At 38.7% G+C, this 23004-nt stretch overlaps 1 protein-coding gene across 4 annotated transcripts in view; it reads right to left on the reverse strand.

Moving 5' to 3' along the window:
• Nucleotides 1-23004, reverse strand: part of ehbp1 (EH domain binding protein 1) — a 162457-nt gene that overhangs the window by 134184 nt on the left and 5269 nt on the right. For all 4 annotated transcript variants that reach the window (XM_082557092.1, XM_082557094.1, XM_082557093.1 and 1 more), the window contains 2 exons: nt 2779-2836; nt 2582-2677 (listed from right to left, as the gene is read on the reverse strand). In XM_082557092.1, the coding sequence (XP_082413218.1) occupies nt 2582-2677; nt 2779-2836 (154 nt within the window). The remainder of the gene's footprint in view (nt 1-2581; nt 2678-2778; nt 2837-23004) is intronic.

Genomic DNA, 23004 nt, shown 5'->3' on the forward strand with positions numbered 1-23004 from the left:
AGAGAGGTGACCTGAACTCTCAAATCTACAGAACTGTAGGCTAGGGATGTGCATGACTATCCAAGCAGAGGACTGAATGTCCCTGCTGACAGGTACCACCAGAAATATAATAATTGAAACTAAGCTCATATTTTATTGTTATACAACATCAATTAATTATTTCTGTAACCAAGAAAGGTTACCAGAGCAACTCTGCATGCAGCTTTTGACCTGCAATTGACCAGGAAAGTATTTGCCAGTAATATAACTACTGCAGATTAGGGTGTTAATGCATTTTCAAAGGGTCTGATTCTGTCTGGGGTTTTACTGTAGACAGTATTTCCAGCATGAGCTTTATGCTACACGCACAGAAAACTGAAAAGCTGTGAAAAATAATAAAGTCAAGAATCTAAAGAGAATCAGGCCCTGCATCTTTTTCCCCCCCTAACGACTCTGTGAGATCTTTAATACAACTATAAATATTCACAACGTTTCCCTTTCACTCAGTGTAAAGCAGTTGAAATACAGTATAAAAATGTTCTCATTTAATGCACTATCCATTTATAAAATGGATGACACTCAGTCTGAGATGTCTTAAGGAATATGAGCACCATTTCAACTTTAAGTCTCAGTTTTTCAACATTATAAAGAAAGGCTGCTTTACTAAATCAAATAAACCTCTCAGCACAGCTACTTTACTTTCCTCTTAAAGAAATAAATCTGTATTGTTAGATAAAACATTATTGGCAGCTCATTACTCTGAGTCTGACAATTTAATTAAAAAAATGAAATGTATTGTTAATCCACTGGAAAATCTTTTTGTTGACAGACAGGAAATTTTGTTTAATTGTTCATCTATGGGGGACCTATAAGTACCACTTCTTCCCACTAATTTTCAAGCACCTGTTGTACTAGAAGACAATATTTTCCTTCCTCTATATATGCTCTGCTCCATCTTGTATGTATGTACACATATGCACAAAATAAATGATCAATTAATCAATCTAATTTTTTTAAATATTCATGCAACATCCAAAACCTTGTCTGGTGTCTTTTTTAGTAAGAATGGTGTCAAAGTGACAATGATTCAACCTTCTTGGATTAAAATACCAAAATAATAAAGTCAAACATTCTTAAAAATGATTTACACTGCGACTCCCATCAACAACTCTTGAAGACCAAATAGTGAAAAGTTATGCCGACCTTCTTTGCACAGCATTAGATGCTTTGATTGTCCAATCATGGTTCACGGACTGTATTATTAAACACCCTGATCTATGACATGCTCCTGGCTGTGTTCGTGTAAACTAGGATGATGTTTCAGAGTTTCTTTATTTTTATTATCCAGAATAAACAAAAACCTTTCTACCAAGGCAGCAGGCTTACAGACTGCATTCTATTGCCGTTTGATTTGAGCTCCATCCAACTTAATGGTTGAATGGTGCCTTCAATGGTTTTGCATTTTGTCTCATTACCAAAACAGCTTTATTACTTCCTCTGAGACAGGAAGTGGAAGTGGGCCTAAAAAAAGAGAGGCACTAATAGTACAGTTACATTCAACAACCACAGACTTCAAAAAACTGAGCTAGTACACACGAAAGCAGACGTAAGGATTTGTTTTTACAGATGTCTGGAGATGAAGTCTTTACTCTATTTGAAGGTTTCTGTGTCAAGTGCCTTGGGATTGACTAGATTTTCATGTATTTAGTATCCAAATTGTTAAAAGCCACCACCACCACTTTACAAAGCAAGACAATTATGGTAGAGATTTGTGGTAGGAGTTATGGGTAACAAGATACTGAGCTCTGAGCTGACCTGTCAGCAAAAAGGCCAGTATGTTTAAGTAAGTCAGACAAGGTGACAGATACCTGTTTAAGTGTACAATAGAAGCAGAATTTTTGGCATAAGCCATTTGTAAAGATCATATTACACAAGTGTGATTGAACATTTTATTAAACTAATATTTAATTACCAAATTCAACCAATCATGATGCTTTGACTGAATCCTTCAACCCCTGTGTCTTTAGCACTTTAGTAGCATGATGACAATTCCATGCTACACACTCTAGATTTCTATTAACCAAGGAAGAAAAACTGCCTCAGAGCATCACAGAGTCACCACCATGCTTCACTGTAGATGGCATCATTCTTCCACCTCCAGACTGCCTTCTTTTATGAAAGGTAATGTTTTCTTCTCTTAAGCTCTAGGCCTGATAGGTTTATGGCTTTAACAGAAAAACCTGAACTCTGGAAGTTAGAAATTGTTTGTACAACAATTGATTTGTAAATTTGTGATCTTGTGAAAGATTCATTAAGGAATTGTAGGCAAAAGTCAGGAAAATTAGCATTTTATGTTAAATTTAGAAAAATATTAGCTGTGTTGAGCAATTTTAACCGTCTGTGTGTGCTTTTGGTATTGAAATCAACTGGAAAAGTTCACATTTTGCTATTAGGATTAGTTTGATAAGGGGGCTAAATAAGTGTGCTTCCAACTAAATGTATATAAATGTTTAGCCTAACATTTTCCCAGAAAAGTCTGAAAAATTAGGGCTAGAGTTTCCTTAAAGGCCTGTTTTACACAGATAATAGAGCAGCAGGTTACCTTAAAAAGAGTGACCGTGATCTCAATGTTTTCTGGTACCGGCCACACCACGACTCCTCTGTAGGGGTTTTTGATGCCAGGCTGCCAGCTGTGAGACTGCAGGACAGAAGGATGGATGATGAAAAAAAATTACATTTGGAAATAAGTGGAAATTGAAAATTTTCTTAAACTAAAAATGCATCTAATCCAATACCAACCTTGGAGGATTTCCGTCGACTTCTACGCGTCCAAACCACCACCAGTTTGTCTGGTTGCCTGTGAGAAGAGAGAGAAAAGAAAGATTAATGTAAAAAAAGGCCAGTCCATCCACTTCTGTGCTACACTTCAACATATAATTACTGTCAGTCTAAACTAGATTGTATTTTATTGCTTCAAGTTTAAAACCCTGATAAGCCCTCTGCTCTGCACACACATATACAAATACCTGCATAGTCTCACAGCATGAATAAATCATGATGAGACAACTAAACCCCAGCTTTGTCCCTGCAGACTGCAGCACACACAACAGGATGCACACTTGCAGAAATACAGAGTATACACATACAAGTACGAGTTTAGTCTAACAGGAGAAAAAACAAACAAACAAACAAAAAACAAATAGGGGTCTGAGAGTTAGGATAATCTGATCCAGTCCAGGATGGAATCAGCTGTAAGGTGTAATAACCACTGAGATCAGTGCACGAGCTGTTAGTGGCAGAGCTAACACAGCATGGAGGAAGCAATTTGGAGAGGTTTCACACCTGGGATGCCAACAGCACATCTTTCAGCCCAAATTCACCAGAAAAACAGTCACGAAAAAGCCTTTTTTGTTGTACATGAACATTAGTACATATGTGAACAGACAAAGCAAACATTGTTATCAGGAACATTAAAAAATAAAAATGTAACATTCATGCCCAGAAACAAAAATCAGTAGATTAGAGATTGTGACCATTTTACAAACTGCCATGCTAAGTTCAGTCACATGATAAGGCAGTGCTGTGGTGGTTAGCAGTGCTGTGGTGGTTAGCACTGTTGCCTCACAGCATGAAGGTTCTGGGTTCAAATCCGCCTCCCACAGGACCAAGAACGTCCATGTTAGATTATTTTAGAAGAAATATTTACTTATTTTACATCAACAATTGAAGTTGCAGTCTAATAAAAAAAAGTTTTTGTGACCTGATGTAATTCCTTATTTTAAAAAATATATTAAGTACTGCTGCATAACATTTTTTTTAAACTGACAAATGAGATGACAGGCAGCAGTTGAAGGAACAAACCAATACAATTTTTTAAACAGCCTCAAGACAATGCAGGGTGTTCAGAAGAGGAGTGGCTGTAGTTCAGATTAGGCATCTAAGTGCATTCTGAAATGCAGCTGATGGTGCTGCGGTTCATGTGTTAACTGCTGAGGCATACTTTGGCTTTTAGTCATGCTTAAGCATCTCTCTCACTCACTCTCATGGGCAAGCCTCCACTTCATGCTGTGAACCTCTCCAGCTTCATGGATAACAGTCTGTAGCTAATGCAGACCTCTGGTTTTCCACTGTCACGAAGAAAGGGAGCGAACTACTCTACGTGTATTCATCAAAATAACTTTATAAGCTCTGTGAGTGACTAAATAACAAGAAGCTACATCATATTAATATTGCTATCAGTTACAGATGCACTAATCCAGATTTTCCTACTTCCAATATCACACTAATACATTAGCTTTTGGTATCTGTTGATAATGAGTAATGACATAATACCAGTGTTAAATCAACAATTTTCATCCCTCTCTGTGAGAAAGACTGGAAATCATTCTTTAAATGCATGGTAACATAAATGTTGACTTAAACATCGCCCTCCCAACTTTACATAAAGCAAAACATAAATACAAGGTTATACATTTACTGAATTTGGTATATATTAATCAAATAATGAAAAGCTTCCCATAGTGTATAATCCACAACAAACATCTTTCTAGTTTCTAACTAGTTTGACCTAACATAAGGAGAAGTCAACAAATTAAATGAATATCATAGTATTGAGTTTGTGTCCATTTGTGTGAATCACTGGCTATGAAGACTGATGGATTTTAGGAAACGCTGAAACAGCAGAGTTCACCACGGAGGAGAAGTAGTGCCAAAAAAATATCTAGATAAAAAAAAAAAATTGAGCATGTGAAGAACAGACTTTTCCTGTAGTGGACAGTTTGTACTGTTTTAACACTGTTTCATTGCAATTAATTGGTCTATTTTATGACTTTGCTCTTCATCGTGACAGCAGCTAAGCTTAAGACTCAACAACAACAACACAAACACGAGAAAGAGTAAGACAAATAACATTTTCATGCCATTTTCTGCTGACAGTACACAGCTAAAACCTATAGATAACGGTTTACAGAGCGTCCGTGTTGTGTACAACAAACATGCCAGTCTCATTAGAGAGAGGGGAGCAAGCGCAACAAACTGAAAGTAAAACATTTGTATTCTGATACAGTCCTTAAACTGTTATGAAAAAAAAAATACAGTAACTATAATTTGGCAGTGGTCGAGCACATCTATTAAGCACTGTATATGCTAGATTCAGCGATAAGACAGAACTTTTACTTTGAAGGCAAATGTTCTCTGTTTCCTGTTTGCATTGCACCTTTCATGTTTCAGAGTTTTCGCTACTACATGGTGACCAGTTGGTGAGTGTTAGCAGGCAAGTCAGCATCTATGTCAGCTTCTATGCAAACTACAGGCAACTGCAGCAATGTGCTAGCAACTAAAGTATCAACAATGTGACCAATAATTTCACTAACAAATCGACAGCAATTTCCAGTAACAGTCTTCAACCGTCAGGGTGGTTCGCCTACCAGTCGGCGTGACTAAGACCTGAATAATTAAACAGCAGCACATTTTAAACTTAAAATTCAGAATGAAACACTAAGCCTCTTCATGCAGATTGGTATTAAAATCCAGATCTGCATCATGAACTTCTGTATCTGCAATATTTTAGTGTAAAGTACTGGATGTTAAACACTAGATTTATGCATGCACCAGCCTTTATGTATAAGATTTTTAAGAGAACAATAACAAAGGAAAAGAATGACAGACAGTGTTACAGAGAGCAAAAAGACAAGAGAAAAGAGGGAAAGAGTGAAAAGAGACAAGAGGAGAGGGGAGAAGAAAAATGACATAACAATTTCAGCCTTGAGGAGAGGCCACACATAGAGGAGCTATTGTCCAACAACACATGCCATATCAGAGAGAAGGCAGAGACACACAAATATCACCCTCCCTTTGTCTCCTTTGTACAGTATTTGTTGAGCTATGAGAAAAATTTAAACCATTTGTCTGCAGGCTATATTATTTCAACGCCCTTTTTTAGTTGTGTTCAGCTACAACTTCAAGGCTTCATTTTGTGTGTAACATTAATCAATGAGCCATCAGAGGGGAATGTCACAACACAAAAACACAAATGAGATGAAGACGGCCACAAAAAGGCCTGAGGAAAAACTATTAAAGTGGCATTCATCAGCTCTCAGTCATACCAAGAGTTCACTAGTAGAGTTCACAGCTAGATTACAGCCTTATGTTTACCCTAGATTTGAAATTTAGTTTAGATGTTTTATAATTTTATAGTATATGTTTAGTTGGTTCTGCTTTCTCTTCATGTAAGAACTTTGCAAAGTGGCATCCAGAAAAGACACCAATAGGATAAAGCACAGTACACAGATTAGAATTAAGCCAAGAGTGCTCTGGCCAAAATAAGCAGCAGTAGAACAGAAATTGGTGATACCCACACAAATACATACAGCAAAACACAAAATAAATCTGAAACAAATTATTATGAAGTCCAAACCCTAGGAGCGTTTTGTCTCATACTTGAGCATGACCACTACCCTTCTGAATGTTAAGACCTTCACAAACTGGATGCCTAAAATCCGTACAGATATTTTTTTGCTTTAAAAATATTTTTTTAGACTCACCTACTCTTACTGCAGCTGATCACGTCAACCGCATAATTTCACTGGATGAATTTGCAGTACTTATTTTTTTGAAACAAGTATTTTATAATCCAAATAAGACCTGACCAACTAGCATTTGGCAACATTTGCACTCGTAACTCAAATTGTGTGCCGTTACTGAATACATAAAGACAGTAAAATAATAGTATTTTACTACATTCATACTGCTAGACGCTGCTCCTGGTAAATGTCTGAAATGATTTCTCTGCCTCCTCAGATATGTTCCCAATTCTGCCAAGAACTCAACCTCCCCCACTGACATCCTGAAATATGTACAATGCGCCTGTGATACACCTTCCACTCCTGGACCAAACCATGCCTTCTCCTGAGAATTGGATGGACCCAGAATCTCAGTTTTTACATTTTTCGTATTTATTCAGGAGAAAAATCAGCCCCTCCAATTAATTTACTCAGTAGGAATCCCATCGCTTTTATTTTAAAATTTCAGTTCATGTTAATCAAGTACCCTCACCCCCTCCAGTCTTGGGTTGGACTCTGTCGTCTCTGAATATCCCAAATATCCCAGAAAACCACAAACAAACTCAATGTGGCCACAACATAGAAAGAGAATAATACATTTATTTGACATAAATTTATTTTACCAACAAAGATTTCCATTTAAAGAAAGATAAAATAAACTAAAGGTCTGGAGCTCCAGTCAACGAACTGATACCACAGCAAATGGATTGGTGTTTATATAGTGCCCACTCAAAGCAATCCTACACAACAAGCCCCGTTCTATTCTATTGGCAATTTGGGGTTGAACATCCTGCCCAACACACAGACTAGAGGAGCCACAGGTCAAACCACTCACTTTCCCATTAGCAGATAAGCTGCTCTATCAAATTGAATACAATTTGTTTAAATAGCATCAAACAACAAGAACAGTTGCTCTACTTCCTGCACCACAGTAACCTCAGAATAAATTAGTAAAAGACACAAGACACAAAAAAGTGGAAGGAGTCTGGGCCAGCCACATAAAGTGCAGTAGGATTCAGGACTTCTCTAAAAACAGACTACCAGGATCTCCATCCTGAAAGCAGAGAAACACTCCCACAAGGAGGTCTGGGAAATATGGAGCGCCTTTTCCGGCCTCCCCTCACAAAAGTACTCCATACCCAAAACATTTCATAATGAGAGAGCGGAGATGGGCAAAAGACTAGAGACAGGAGAAGCTGAGAAAGGTAGTCCTCATTCTGATCTAAAGATTTGAAGTAAAAAAAAAAAAAAACAACTGGTTCATGTACTGCTAACGCTGTGCTCGCCAAGGCTCCAGGACAGAACAAGGACCACTTCCACCAACTGTCAAAGACAATTGAGTTGGAGTTTGCTCATAGTACAAGAAATCCACTGGAGAAGCTGCTGCTTAAAATGCACCATTATTTTTTTCAAAGCACTAGGCAATTAAAATACCCACAGAGGAGCACCCTATATACCGCTTTATTTGATAATTTAGGTAAGATGGTGTAGGTGTACCCTTACTTGACTCTCACTAGCAGAATGGGAGAGACAGAAATTAAAGAGGCAAAAAGCATGAAATAATGAGCACAAAAGTGTGCGAACTAAATGGCAATACAAGAGGGAAAATGTTCTAAAGAAGACAAAAAAAAAAAAAAAGTGAAAATGATATTCGAAGAATGTTGAAGAAAGAAATGAAAAGACTAAGAATTTGTGCATGTGTATGTTGGGAAGAGATGGCAGATAAGACTAAAGTGGATATTTCTTATCCACAAAAATGTGCATTTAATGAGCATGTAGTTATTTAATGTTCCCTTAAACACCACATCAGCAATATGTGGAGTCCATAATCCTGAAGTTACTGTGGAGTATGTGTTTATAGACTTCACAAACACCACCTACCAACATACCAACAGTTTCCATTTAGTATAATTAACCAAAAATTACCAGATTACTTCTAGTAGATTTCTCAATCAATTCAGCTTAGGATCGATATCTCTAAGACAAAGAGATATTGACATGGAGAAAGAGAAATTTAGACCAAGAGAGATCAACAAAGAGAGATAAGAGATAAAGAACTATAGAGAGATAGAGTTAAGAGATAAAGCGAGATATTTAATCGCATCATCCTGCTCCTTGTGCTCTATCATAGTGATGTATGGAGTCCACTCAATAATCACGACCTCTACATGTAAGGCTCTGCAGATATACATTTTACATTCATGTTTAAAAAACAACAACAACAACAACAACAAAAACCCACACCCACAAACAAATACCTACTGATCATTAGCATTCACAGGAGAGTACTCAAACTCTCAGAAGAAGAAACTAATGCAGATTAGAAGGTCATTTGAACCTAAACAGAGCTTATGAATGGATAGAATATCTCGTAACTGTCAGAAATGGACAACTAAGCCAGATCATAAAGAAGTATAGGCTCAATGACCACAAATTGGCAAGTGAACAAAGATGACGCAATTCCTCCTGAAATTGTGCAGTGAAGTAAGGAACTCTTAGTTTATTTCATTCACTTAGGTAATTCCGAATTTCAATCAGCAAAAGGAACAAGGACAATGAGAAAGGGCATACACACACATGCACACACATGTCCAATATGACGTTTAAGTGTTCACTGAGCTTTTCAATTTAAGCTGAAACGTCTAATTTTGTTGTTCTTTTTTCCTATTAATATTATTTTAGAAACTGTATTATGATGCTTTCAAACAAGTTTTAAGAAACTCATGTCAATAAAGCACCTTTGAATTTCAATTGATAGACAAATTCATATAGAGAGAGACAGAGACAGAAAGTGAGAGAAGAATAAAGATGAATAAAGAGAAACTGATAAAGGGAGGAAAAAAATAGGGAAAGCAAAACAGTGATTTAAAGAGACAGAAAAAGAGAGGGAGACAGAAATACTGACAGAAAGAAATACAGAGAGAGACAAAGTGTGATCTGACAACTATTGTAAGAAAAAAAGCATTTCTTTCTTATCAATTCTTAAAAAAGGTTCACAAACTGCATGAGAGGCTGATTTCCCAAAAAGTGAAATAATGTCACCATCTATAACCCCACAGAAAAACATGTGCAGCTTAAACCAAAGACAGTCAAATAATCTCGCGCTTCACTGTTTGCACACCTCAATCCCCCTGGATAGCTGGAAGTGAAGGGTGTGTCAGGAAGTTGTGGCTGCCATATCTTCCCTGTAGGCAGGAGAAAGGAAACACTTCATTTTGGCATGACAGTTCTAAAACCAACACGTATACGTGCACACACACACACACACACACACACACACACACCACCTACACACTCTAAGAGTGCAGGAAACCCAAACACACAGCAGGGCAGGGCACAGCTAAGTTTTGGTGGCATTGCAATAAAACAAGTGATAAACACAGTGATAAAGTATCATGTATCTTAAAAACACAATAGACACTTTGGCAAATTGCAAGAAGCAAAGCTGTCCACTAAATAATGATTTCCATTTTTATCCAGCTAAAAGATAAATATTCTTCTTTGTTTGCTGTATTTTTAACAGTATCCTGGTTTGTGGTATCAAGGACATTAGAAAACTAAGTTTTCCAAATAGAACTGTCATACTCAAATGTAGTGAGCCACCAGCCATAAAAAAAAATAAAAAAAAAACCCCAGGGATGAATGCAATGAAGAGAATTCTTCTTTGACATGTGACATGCAGTGTAGGGGTGCAGCGCTAACTGACTGCCACAAGCGCTTAACGCCAAAGATCTGGTCAAAATGAGAAACACACAGTAACAGCCCCACCATTAAAAGCTTAGCAAAAGAATGTATTTGTCATACCCGACCTACTTCGTAAGTTCTGACTCAGTAAAGACAGCAATGAGAGCATTATTTGGAGAGGGAACTGTTTTCACTGGAAAACAGCTTCCTTAATATTGTAAGTCCATTTAATCTTATTTACAAAAGGGTTTGTTTGGGGGGGTTTTTTATTTTATTTTATTGAGTTCTGTACTTTTTCCCCAACATATTGAGGAGTATAGTTATGCATGCAAATTAAACAGCCTAGTATAACTTTCCCTTCTTAAGTTGAAGCTTGTTGCGATAATGAGTTTCCAAGATTTTGGAGTGTATCAGTGGATATTTTTTTGCATATCCATCCAAAAGGGCAGTTGTGGGGTCAGACACCAATATCGGACGAGCGCACCTGGTTTGTGAGCTCCGTTCGAGCACATTCTAAAGGTGTTTGATGGGGTTGACGCTTTGGCTCTATCTTAAAAGGTAAAACAAAAACAAAAGAAGAAGAAGAAAAAAAAAAGAATAAATGCATGAAATGCATGGGTGACTCTTGCAACAAAAAGGCCCAGGGATACTCATCCTTAGGACAGCAAGGGACAGGAGGAGAGTAATGGGGAACTAAAGGCAGGAAACTGTTAATGACCTTTCCACCTCTTAGGAATTTCACTTTTTAGAGAGCTTCCTAGTGAAAATCAATGTCAAAGTTTTGTTTTCATAATTGCTGAAAGCCAAATTCTTAATTGAAATTAAAATCTAACTAATGACCCAGCCCTCATTCCTGTGGGCATTTTGATCCTTTTAATGAGAAGACTGAAACAACTTGTAAACATCGCCTCTTAAGCTGCAACTGAGCTTTGAAGAGGACATCTAACAGACAGATTTTCAACACAGTAGTGCTTTATAATCATCTTGCTGTGTGCATTTTGTAAAATCTAAAAAAACTTTCCTATAAAATCTGAAATTTGTTCCTTCTCTCTTCTGGCCTGCACTGCCAGTCATTTGACCTCCAATTATACAACAGTAAGTCAGTGTGTCTGTGTGAGCCAAAAGCTGGGTCAGTGACACAGAGTTAATGCTGAAAGCACTTAAGCCAAGTACAAGAGTCTGGAGTGAAAGCTAGAGAACCTCTCTAATCAGCTTGTGTGCCAGTCCATGAATGTTTGTTTGTGACTACTGTAATGCCAGGTTATGTATTTCTGACAACTTTATGTATTTGTGGATTTTTTTAATTAAAATGACCTTTATAGACTAAAGACACAGAACAGCTACAGTCTTTAGTGTCTAATTTAAACATTTGTTTTACTAACCTCATTACTTACTGGATCTTGCTGCTATAAAAACTACAGACTGGAGTGTGAATTGGAAAAGCAGAGGATATTTCCAGTCACTTCTAGACTTCATTATTTCCACTGAACACCTAAAGACATCAAGCATGAAGATTACTTTGAAGCATTTCCCATTCTGTAAACAGCCTGAGTTGTTTCAAGCCAGAAGCTATTATTTTTCAGAGCTCTTCTTAAAAGGATAGCTTTGTGGAGGCAGCAGTAGCTGAGAGCTTAACTGCAGAAACAGACTGAAGGTCAAGTGTGGCCAATTATGAAAGGTCTACCATGGCTGAGAAGAGGGACTAGCTGAGAGCAAGGTACAAGGAATAAAAGTGGGTAGGCTGGATGGATGAAAGTGGAGATCAAAGGCTCCATCATACCCTGAGGAACAGAGGTCAGGTAAGAGTCTTTTAAATCTTACCCCGTGAGAAAGCACAGGAAGCAAAGGGAACAAAATGCTGCTGCTGGCTAACAGCACTGGCCTGCAGATGAAGGGTTAAACTCTCTGCACAGAGAGTATGGAAACTTCTGGTAAATAAAACAGTGTTTACCGTATTTTCACGACCATAAGGCGCACTTAAAAGTCTTAGATTTTCTTCAAAAAGTACAGCGCGCCCTATAGCGCAGTGCGCCCTGTGTGTTGTAAGGAGGACGTAGTAGAGAACACCATGAGAACGCTAAAGGGTGAAGTGTGGGCGCAACCCTGAAAATGGCAAAGAGACACGCTTATGAAGCACAGTTTAAACTGAAGGCCATCAGCTACGCGGAGGAACATGGAAATCGAGCAGCGGCGAGAGAATTTAAGATTAACGAATCGATGGTTCGCAAATGGAGGAAGCTGGAAAACAAGCTCCGGCAGGTCAAGAAAACGCAGCTGAGTTTCCGCGGACATAAGGCGAGGTGGCCCGAGTTGGAGGAAAGACTCGAGCGGTGGATCATCGAGCAAAGAACGAGCGGGAGAAGCGTTTCGACGGTCACCATTCGGCTAAAAGCAGTTTCACTTTCACTTTTCATGAAACTGTGCCATTTTTCCATCCGGACCAGGACTACGGTAGCGCAGCAACTTCCAGCGGATTATAAGGAAAAGCTGGCCATCTTCCGCTCCTACTGCAGCAAACACATCGGGGACAAAAACATCCAGCCCAGCCACATCACAAACATGGACGAGGTCCCGCTCACTTTTGACATCCCGGTGAGTCACACTGTGGAGAAGAAGGGGACCAGCACGCTAGCGATACGCACAACGGGGCACGAAAAGTCTTCTTTTACTGTTGTGCTTGGCTGCCATGCTAATGGACAGAAACTGCCGCCTATGGTGATTTTTAAGAGAAAGACTTTGCCTAAAGAGAAGTTTCCAGCAGGAATCATCATTAAGGCAAATGAAAAGGGCTGGATGGATGAGGAAATGATGAAAGAGTGGCTGAGGGAGGTGTATGTAAGGAGACCAGGTGTTTTTTTTTTTTCCACGCATCACCATCGCTCTTAATCTGTGACTCTATGCGTGCCCATCTCACAGCCGATGTGAAAAAACTAGTGAAACAAATGAACTGTGAGCTTGCTGTCATTCCGGGAGGCCTGACAAAGGAACTCCAACCGCTGGACATCGGTGTGAACCGCCCGTTCAAAGTAAGGCTGCGAGCGGCCTGGGAGCGATGGATGACCGATGGAGACCACAGTTTCACCAAGAGTGGAAGGCAGCGCCGGGCGAGTTACGCCACAATTTGCGAATGGATTGTAGATGCTTGGGCTAACATGTCTGCTGGCACTGTTGTTCAAGCTTTCGCAAAAGCCGGCATCATTTCCGAGGAGCCGCACGGCACGGAAAGTGACTCTGACGGTGAAGAAAGTGAACCTGGCATGTTTGATGGAGATTTAGCGCAGCTGTTCAATTCAGACACAGAGGATGAGGACTTCCATGGGTTTGATGATAAAAATGTGAGTACCAAACTTCGTTTTGCTCCTGCTTTATTTTTAAATACGCACACTTGTATGCTTGTGTGTTGTTGATGATGACGATTACTGGTAATAAAAATGTGAGTAAGGTATCGAACTCAGGTTTGCTCCCGCTTTATTTTTAAATACGCATACGGTACTTGTATGCGCCCTATGATCCAGTGCGCCTTATGTGTGTGTTAAATACAGTAATGGCACACATAACTGAGACTGCGCCTTTTAGTACAGTGCGTCTTATGGTCGTGAAAATACGGTAAGTTGTCCCAATTTCTGGGAATGGCAACTGACAAAATAAAAATAAAATCAAATAAGTGAGAGAAACAAATGAGCCATTTACACACGGGGAATGGTTGACAAGATGGCGTGTCTCTCTTGTTTGTGACAGGAAAGTGCAAACTAGCAAACAGATGACAGCCGCATGAACCATAGCTTCATTACTTTGATAAAAAAAAATGAACGGCTGAAGTCAGGTGTGCCAGAGTAAACTTGTGCACAACAACCCATGATGCACTGGCATATGATATCACAACAACACAAAGAGCAAGATGTTATGAGTGAATATGTGCTTCCCACCAAAAGATCCCTGCATATAATCATTCATTTAAAAAAAATAAACAGAGAACAAAAGGGTTTCATGAATCACAGTGGTAGTAGGAAACCAATGCAAATAATGATCAACATGCATCTTACTTCCACTCTAAGGGAAAACACAACAAGAGCCTCAGGCACAGATCAGGCACAGCAGGAATCATGTAGATCATGAATTTGGGAGCAAAATAATTAAGAATGAAACTACCTTTCAGTGGGAGAAGTGAGGTAATAAATCCTTTCTTCCCACACCACCATTCACCAACAGCCTCGGGGAGTGACTGACACTGTACGAATCACAACCATCACATGCTTAAGAGCGCACACAGCAGAAAACAAGGAGCCCTGGTGAATACATTTCTAAATTTAATGATAGATAAGCAGCCAGGCGACTGTCACAGTGCTGATATTTGTGAGTAATCAATTATTTTGTCTGAGAATCAAACTGAAGAGAGAAAAACGAGAACATTTTAAAGTCTTTAAGATAATTTGCTGGCAAATGAAACTGCTTATGTTTTAATTTCTCTCATATTATAATTCAAACAGCAGCTTAAAAATGTTAACTCTCCAACACATCTCTCCCACTTTAAATAAAATGCCTTTATTCTCATGGCACAGTCATTAATTCACCCATTTTCTTAGCCACTTATCCAAAGCAGGGTCACTGGGGGCTGAACCGATCCCAGCATGGCCATGTTTTCTAATAGGTTTCAGGATATAAGCTTCAGTCAGAGTTAAACAGGCGGAAAATGTAATTTACCCGATATAGCATTAAATTAATATGATCATTATTATGAGATTTATAACAAACTGAATTTGCCTCTCTATAGTTTACAGGGAGAGCAGAATTCTTAGGCAAGTTGTATTTTTGAGGAATAATTTTATTATTGAACAACAACCATGTTCTCAATGAACCCAAAAAACTCATTAATATCAAAGCTGAATGTTTCTGGAAGTAGTTTTTAGTTTGTTTTTAGTTTTAGCTATTTTAGGGGGATATCTGTGTGTGCAGGTGACTATTACTGTGCATAATTATTAGGCAACTTAACAAAAAACAAATATATACCCTTTTCAATTATTTATTTTTACCAGTGACACCAATATAACATCTCCACATTCACAAATATACATTTCTGACATTCAAAAACAAAACAAAAACAAATCAGCGACCAATATAGCCACCTTTCTTTGCAAGGACACTCAAAAGCCTGCCATCCATGGATTCTGTCAGTGTTTTGATCTGTGCACCATCAACATTGCGTGCAGCAGCAACCACAGCCTCCCAGACACTGTTCAGAGAGATGTACTGTTTTCCCTCCTTGTAAATCTCACATTTGATGATGGACCACAGGTTCTCAATGGGGTTCAGATCAGGTGAACAAGGTGGCCATGTCATTAGTTTTTCTTCTTTTATACCCTTTCTTGCCAGCCACGCTGTGGAGTACTTGGACGCGTGTGATGGAGCATTGTCCTGCATGAAAATCATGTTTTTCTTGAAGGATGCAGACTTCTTCCTGTACCACTGCTTGAAGAAGGTGTCTTCCAGAAACTGGCAGTAGGACTGGGAGTTGAGCTTGACTCCATCCGCAACCCGAAAAGGCCCCACAAGCTCATCTTTGATGATACCAGCCCAAACCAGTACTCCACCTCCACCTTGCTGGCGTCTGAGTCGGACTGGAGCTCTCTGCCCTTTACCAATCCAGCCACGGGCCCATCCATCTGGCCCATCAAGACTCCCTCTCATTTCATCAGTCCATAAAACCTTAGAAAAACCAGTCTTGAGATATTTCTTGGCCCAGTCTTGACGTTTCAGCTTGTGTGTCTTGTTCAGTGGTGGTCGTCTTTCAGCCTTTCTTACCTTGGCCATGTCTCTGAGTATTGCACACCTTGTGCTTTTGGGCACTCCAGTGATGTTGCAGCTCTGAAATATGGCCAAACTGGTGGCAAGTGGCATCTTGGTAGCTGCACACTTGACTTTTCTCAGTTCATGGGCAGTTATTTTGCGCCTTGGTTTTTCCACACGCTTCTTGCAACCCTGTTGACTATTTTGAATGAAACGCTTGATTGTTCGATGATCACGCTTCAGAAGCTTTGCAATTTTGAGACTGCTGCATCCCTCTGCAAGATATCTCACTATTTTTGACTTTTCTGTGCCTGTCAAGTCCTTCTTTTGACCCATTTTGCCAAAGGAAAGGAAGTTGCCTAATAATTATGCACACCTGATATAGGGTGTTGATGTCATTAGACCACACCCCTTCTCATTACAGAGATGCACATCACCTAATATGCTTAATTGGTAGTAGGCTCTGCAACAATGCTTAGGTACATGTCAAAGTAACATGCACATGGCAGGACGGCAGGGCCCGAGGTGTCCCTACAGAACATTGCCAAGAGCGTCACAATGCCTCCACCAGCATCGCGTGCCAGGTTTTCCGGAGGTAAGCGACAGACACATAAACACATAACCCTGACCATCCATGTGATGCAAAAGAAAGCATGATCCATCAGACCAAGCCAGCTTCTGCCATTGCTCCGTGGTCCAGTTCTAATGCTCACGTTGTCACTGTTGCCACTTTCAGCTTTCCAACAGCTTGTCTGTTGTATCCAACCACACAGGTCAGCCTTGGATCCCCATGTGCACCAAATGAATCTTGTGACCCAATATTGTTGAAACTGTTCAGCCGACATCGATTCACTTATGTTAACTAATTGTGGTAAAGCTAAATCATTCACCACTGCATGTCAAAATGTAAATGTAGCTTTATGCTGAAGGTGACAAACTTTCAATAGGTGTGTTTCTCTTTTACCCACAGACTATTGAGTTTGGTGTGTTTGACTGCACATTAACCTCCTCTGCTGCACCACCCTGGCTGTAATGCCACTGGTCATTGGCAACCCCACAGGGTGCTATGATTGGACAACGAAGCAAATCATCCAAAGAGACCCAGAGGGGGAAAAAAAACCCACTTTGTACTGCAAGAGAGGATCCTAAATTCCACCTATGTCAACTATATTTTCCAAAACCGCGTTTTAAAACTGTACGAACTGTACAGTTCCAGATACACACACACAGTATGAATCAGCCTGCAGATGCTGCAGCAGTGCTCTGCAGGCTGATAAATGATGAGCAGTCTTCAGGGCTGTGTGTTTTTTTTCTGGCTGACAGCAGCAAAGTGAAACACACCAGCAGAGTTTATCACATTTTACACCCCATTGACTACTTCACAACCCTGCAATGTTTCATGTCTATTAGTGTGCGTAGGAGGAGTGTGTAAATGCCCCGTTTTTGTCTCATGATTGCAGCACAGAACAACAACACTTGGGTGAATTCTACTGCAAAGCAAGCCCCCCTCAAAAAGAAAAGCAACTGAGGTGCGACAGACGAAGGAAGATAAAGTAATCGGGAAAGAATGGAGAGGAAAGATAAATGGAGAGAAAAGCAGTCATTTCACTGTGAAAGCTAACCCAGAAGACATCAGTGAGCTTGGGGGAAGAAAATAGAAGAATCAGAATTAGAAAAAGAGGCGATAAACTTCAATAATAAAAAGCTCAAGCACTAAACATAAAAATTGCTTTACATTTGCTATAATTTTACATTTTACTTGTGTGTTTCTAAATAAACAAGCATGGATCGTAAAACTGAAACAAAAACAAAGGAGATGTTTGCAATTAAGTAAATTCAATCCAGGGACAGAGTTATTTTTCCCAAAACCTCAAACATAATGACAATCCAGATTTTATGGTTTCATCCAAAATTCCCGGACAAGAGAAATGACAGCTCTCTACTACAACCTGGCAATAAAAACCCTCTACTGGTGCCAAAGTTATACTCGGGAATCTGTCAAGGCCTTCAGATTTAAAGAGAATGGAGAGCCACGTCAGACAAGTTGGCAAGAAGAGGTTTCTCTGGCAGAGAAATGAGATGGACGCTCGCCATAATGCACACACGCTCAGCAGAAGACAACATGTCACAGCCTAACGCACGCTGGTCATTTCCACTGAAAAGGTTGGCCATTAGTCAACTGTCAGCCAGATGCTTCAACTGTGGAATTCATTTCTACACTTCACGCATTTCACAACACTCAAGTACATAATAACTGTGTTAAGAACACCACTTCCACTGCATTTCATGCTTACAAAGACACTTCAAATTAAAATTTCTTTTCAGTGCCCACTACCACAAACTGATTCGAACAATAAGAGCCTGATTAATGTATAATAATTATTATTATAATAAAGTATGAACCAAAGGAAAATCCTGAGCACTGGAATAACATTATTGCTTTAACCAGTTTTGTAACGTGTGATTATCCACTTATTAAAAGTGATTGAATTTTACCCTATACCAAGTTCTACCAAATACTAGCCAAGAAAAAAAATGACGTTTGTGGCTAACACACAGTCAAAGTCAGTTTGCAGATCCCTCAACAACAACAACAACAACAACAACAACAACAACAACAACAACAAAAAGGCTATGAAAATCTCCAAATGCTTTCTTCATCTTGTCATCCAAAGCCCTACCTGAAAAACCACCAACCTGTCAAGCTGTACCAGTTTCTACTGCCTAATTCAGTGACACCGAATTATTGAATTTGATAACTACAAAACATTTTATCACTATTCAGACATTCATGAGACACTTTATGCTGCTGCATCAAGGAAGTGAAGAAAAAGTTATAAGTAGAGCATTTTGTGCCCTAGGGGTCAAACAGCAAGCAATGGATGTTAACCAGCTATATAATGTGTCGCAATCAGCCCAATGGCTGATATAAAGTTAATAGGGAATTTATGCACACACCCATCACTTCTGCTCAAAAATTGTCAACATTAACCAGAAAAAAAACCCAAAGATTTCTGTCAAATAAAGGTATCTCATGTTCAGCAATGCCTTGACTGTCTATTCATGCTTGCATAGTCATCTCCACCAAATGCCCAATGAAAGCCAGAAAAACAAAGAATCTATAAAGTGCTTTCTATGATAAATTCTTCTGCTGCTTGGATCTGCAGCAGGACCCCTTGTCTCCCCAAAGCAGATGGGAAAATCCACTTGTCTCTGTGTTTACCTGATAAGAGTGTCTGTGTGTGTTCAAAATGTCTAAATTCCTATAAAAGTGTGGACGTATGCCTTCAGGGTATGTGTGCAGTCTTTGATTGATATGAAGCTTCTTCCTCAGAACTGAACATTCCCTGTTATGTCATGTGGGTGTGAGGGAAGAAGTGATGATTAGCCATGCTTGCATGAGCAAGACAGACCAACCATGTAATCAATAATGTCTCTGTGCTGATTGCAGTGTGCAACTCCCACGTCTTCTGTGTGGGTCTGCAAGACCTACAGTACTCATTCAGGTAATACTTTGTATATTTAGGGTCTGAAATAACACAAACTGGCTGATTAAAAGCTTAAATTTACAGCCAATATGATACCAAGTTTTCTGATAGAAAAGCTGTTAATCTCAGTGGTTTAGAAAAGCACACAGAGGGGCAAATTAATGTCACACTCAATTAATGTGAGATTAACTGTGAGAAAGTGAGAGAGACTGTACAACCTATAATATAGTATAAGGCAAATAATGATCTAACCCACCCAGGTCACATGACCTGATCAGTGAGCGTGTGAAAGTCTCCAAGCTACTCTATGTTGTCACCAGGAGATTACCAAAATTATAGATTATCAGCCGTCAGAGAAATGTCCCAAGCACATATAAGCCTCCAAAAGGCCACAAAACATCTACATTCATAAATATTCACAGACAAAAGCACACAAAAAAAAACATGTTAAAAAACATTCTCTAAAAGAATTATAAGTTACAAACTTCCTGCCACTTATTACGCATCATAATTACCTGCTTTGAATGAAAAGCAAGTGATACTAATGTAAATATTTCATCTAAAGACAGAACAGTCTTGCTGCAAGACTGAATGGTGTCTCATTTCCCTGGCAAAGAAAAACAGTGTATTCATTAAATTTTAAATGGTTCGTCAGCATTGATCCTGCAGTCTGAAACGGCTGTGTGAGTGATGTTCTAACTTCCTGAGCTGCAGAAATCAATCAGATAGAGCAACAAGGGCACAGATAAAGGCTTGAAATCACTTTAAAAAAAAATATAACAACAGGAAAGAAAACTCCATCAATCACATTTCTGCTTACATTAGCAGCAAACTTTCCCACACAGGAAATGATCCAAAAGTGTAAAATGATTGATGTGGTTGGGTTTAACAGGTAGAACGCTTTTTCACAGGCTGTATCACCAATTCAACTGACAAAAGCGGACGACAAATTCGGGCTGTGTAATATATTGATGCTTTAGAACTTACCAACATGATTTCAGAAGACATTTAGAATTTATATCCCTTTCTCAATGTACCTAAAAAGCTCACTTTCCATATTCTCCTTCAGCAAGAAAGGAGACAACACCTGTCCAACAATCAGGAATAACTCATTGAAGGCATTTGTGAACCAAATACTAAAACTACATGTAAGAGTCGACAGTTTGCAAATCTGCAGGATTTGGGAGCCACAGTAAGAAAGAAGGTACCCTGACTCGCACAAAAAAAAAATCTGTCTTTCACAGAAAACAGATATTTCTCTTCTCTGCATTTTAACATGTTACTCTGGATGCAAACTAATATGCTAAATAACCAAAGTCAGACAATAAACTTTATAAAAATTCAAGGCAGCAATACTTGAACTCCTCCCATGTTATGAAAGGTTGAATTACTGTTTCTGTCAATGTAGTCTGGGGAAGCATTATGGCTTTACTTCCTTCCCCCATCTGATGGTGGGTAAACCAGTAAAAATAATAAAATGTTCAGTGTGCAAATAAACAGATTATATCTTTACACAGCTAAAGCTGTTTTTAAGCCGACTGTGACCTCACCTGCTGCCTTTGTAGAGGGAAAAAAAGCAGACATGTCAGCATGACTAGTTGAGTGGATGATAAAAACACGTGACAAGAGAATCAATATCCTCAGATGCCCTAAATTCTTACACAATTCTCAAAATATGAAAACATAATAATACATGAAATTAGTGAATAAGACACTAAAATTTAAGCATATGAGTTGATTTAAGTTTATACTGTTTTTCCAACCTATTTAAGAAGAATTTTACTGCAAGATCTGGGTAGCAGAGACTGAACTCCACAAACTAATCTGACCTTAAGTACATTTCAACCACATTTAAATGATATTATGACTATTAATTCTTTCAAATGGATCCTATATACACACATACAATTTTTAAATGGAACTCCATTACATTACACTTAGTTTTGACAAATTTCTGAATGCTGCCTAACTTTTAGTTTTCTTTTTCCCACCTGTTTAACTGGGGTTTTAGCACCTCAGTATCAATCAGTGTTAGGACTGGGCGATATGGCCTAAAATCCATATCACGTTATAATTTGAAGCATGTGCGGTAACGATATATATCACGATATATTCTTTTCTTCTGTATAACGTATTCTACACACTATAAGGCACACTTAAAATCCTTTAATTTTCTCAAAGAAAACAAAGAGAGAATTCAGCATTAATGAATCAATGGTACGGAAGTGGAGGAAGCGCAGTTTTTGGCTTTCCCCATATTCCAAAAGTGCTTCGTCTCTTTGCTATTACTGTCGCCCGGCATAATTTGCAGATGATATTGTTTGCAGCCGCTGCAATGCTTTCGATCAAATCAGTGTGAATAAAAACAGCAACAAAAATGGTAGCTGAATAGGCAGACCCCACCCTCATCAACTTTTGATGCAAACCTAGTCATTTTGTTCTACAAGCAGGCCTGAAATATGACAGAAACCGCACAGTTCAGAAAAGACAGTCAAAGGTTACACCTAAGCTTTCAAGGGCAACTAATAAATTATTCACGGGGACCATCCCTATATCACACACATTCTTCCTATTTGCTTTTTGGTTCATATCACTGGTATTTACTGATATTTTAATAAACAAAAAATGTGGTTTATGCCTGAGGAAATTAAACTCTACTCAAAGAGAAACAGAAATTTAAAAATAAATAAATCAGACAATAGAAGTACACTCATTTACATAAAAACTTGGCACAATGAAAAATGTGTACAAACTTTCAGTTAAAACATGTATTCTTTATAAAAATTTGAAGATTATTCAAGCTCAACCAAAGATCATGTGACAAGAAGCAGCAAGCAGCCTGAGGCAAAGGAGTTCGACATGAAGGAAAACACGTCCTTGAAGTGACTATTTGAAGTCCAGTTATCAAGATTGTAGAGATTACTCTACTAAGCCTTTGAATATTTGAAATGCTTTTATATTTCACACTAAGCACAAATCACCCACACGTGTACATACAGGCACATGCAGGAGTACTGACACAAAGTAAGCATTCAGCCTTTTTCTTCCTGTTATTGATTACGAAAATTAAAAAGAACTATGGGCTTTTTTTTTGGTTCAGTTGGTTTTTGGCTTTGTTTTTTTTTTAAGACGTTATGAACCATTTGAGCTCTGGGGGCTGCTTCTAATATGATTGAAACACCCCACTACAGCCCTGAAGTGACTGCTCACCTGATACATTTAAAAGAGTTTTTCTGGCCACAAGAATGACTGATACACTAATTTGACAAAAACTGGTGCATCTGACACACAATAATGTTTCATATGCCTATATACAAATACAAGAAAGAAACTGGTTGAAAACTGTTTAAGCAGTTTGGTTACAGATTGTGTCTACAATTGTGACTGCTGTAACACAGGAATTTGGGTTCAACTTATCTTCACAGCTTTGAGCAAAATGCAAAAGCACTTGATCTCTAAGGATCAATAAATCACTGCAGTGCTGATTACCTATAGATAAGAACTGTATT

This window comes from Aulonocara stuartgranti, assembly GCF_965226115.1.
Source record: "Aulonocara stuartgranti genome assembly, chromosome: 13".
NCBI classification, from domain to species: Eukaryota; Metazoa; Chordata; class Actinopteri; order Cichliformes; family Cichlidae; genus Aulonocara; species Aulonocara stuartgranti.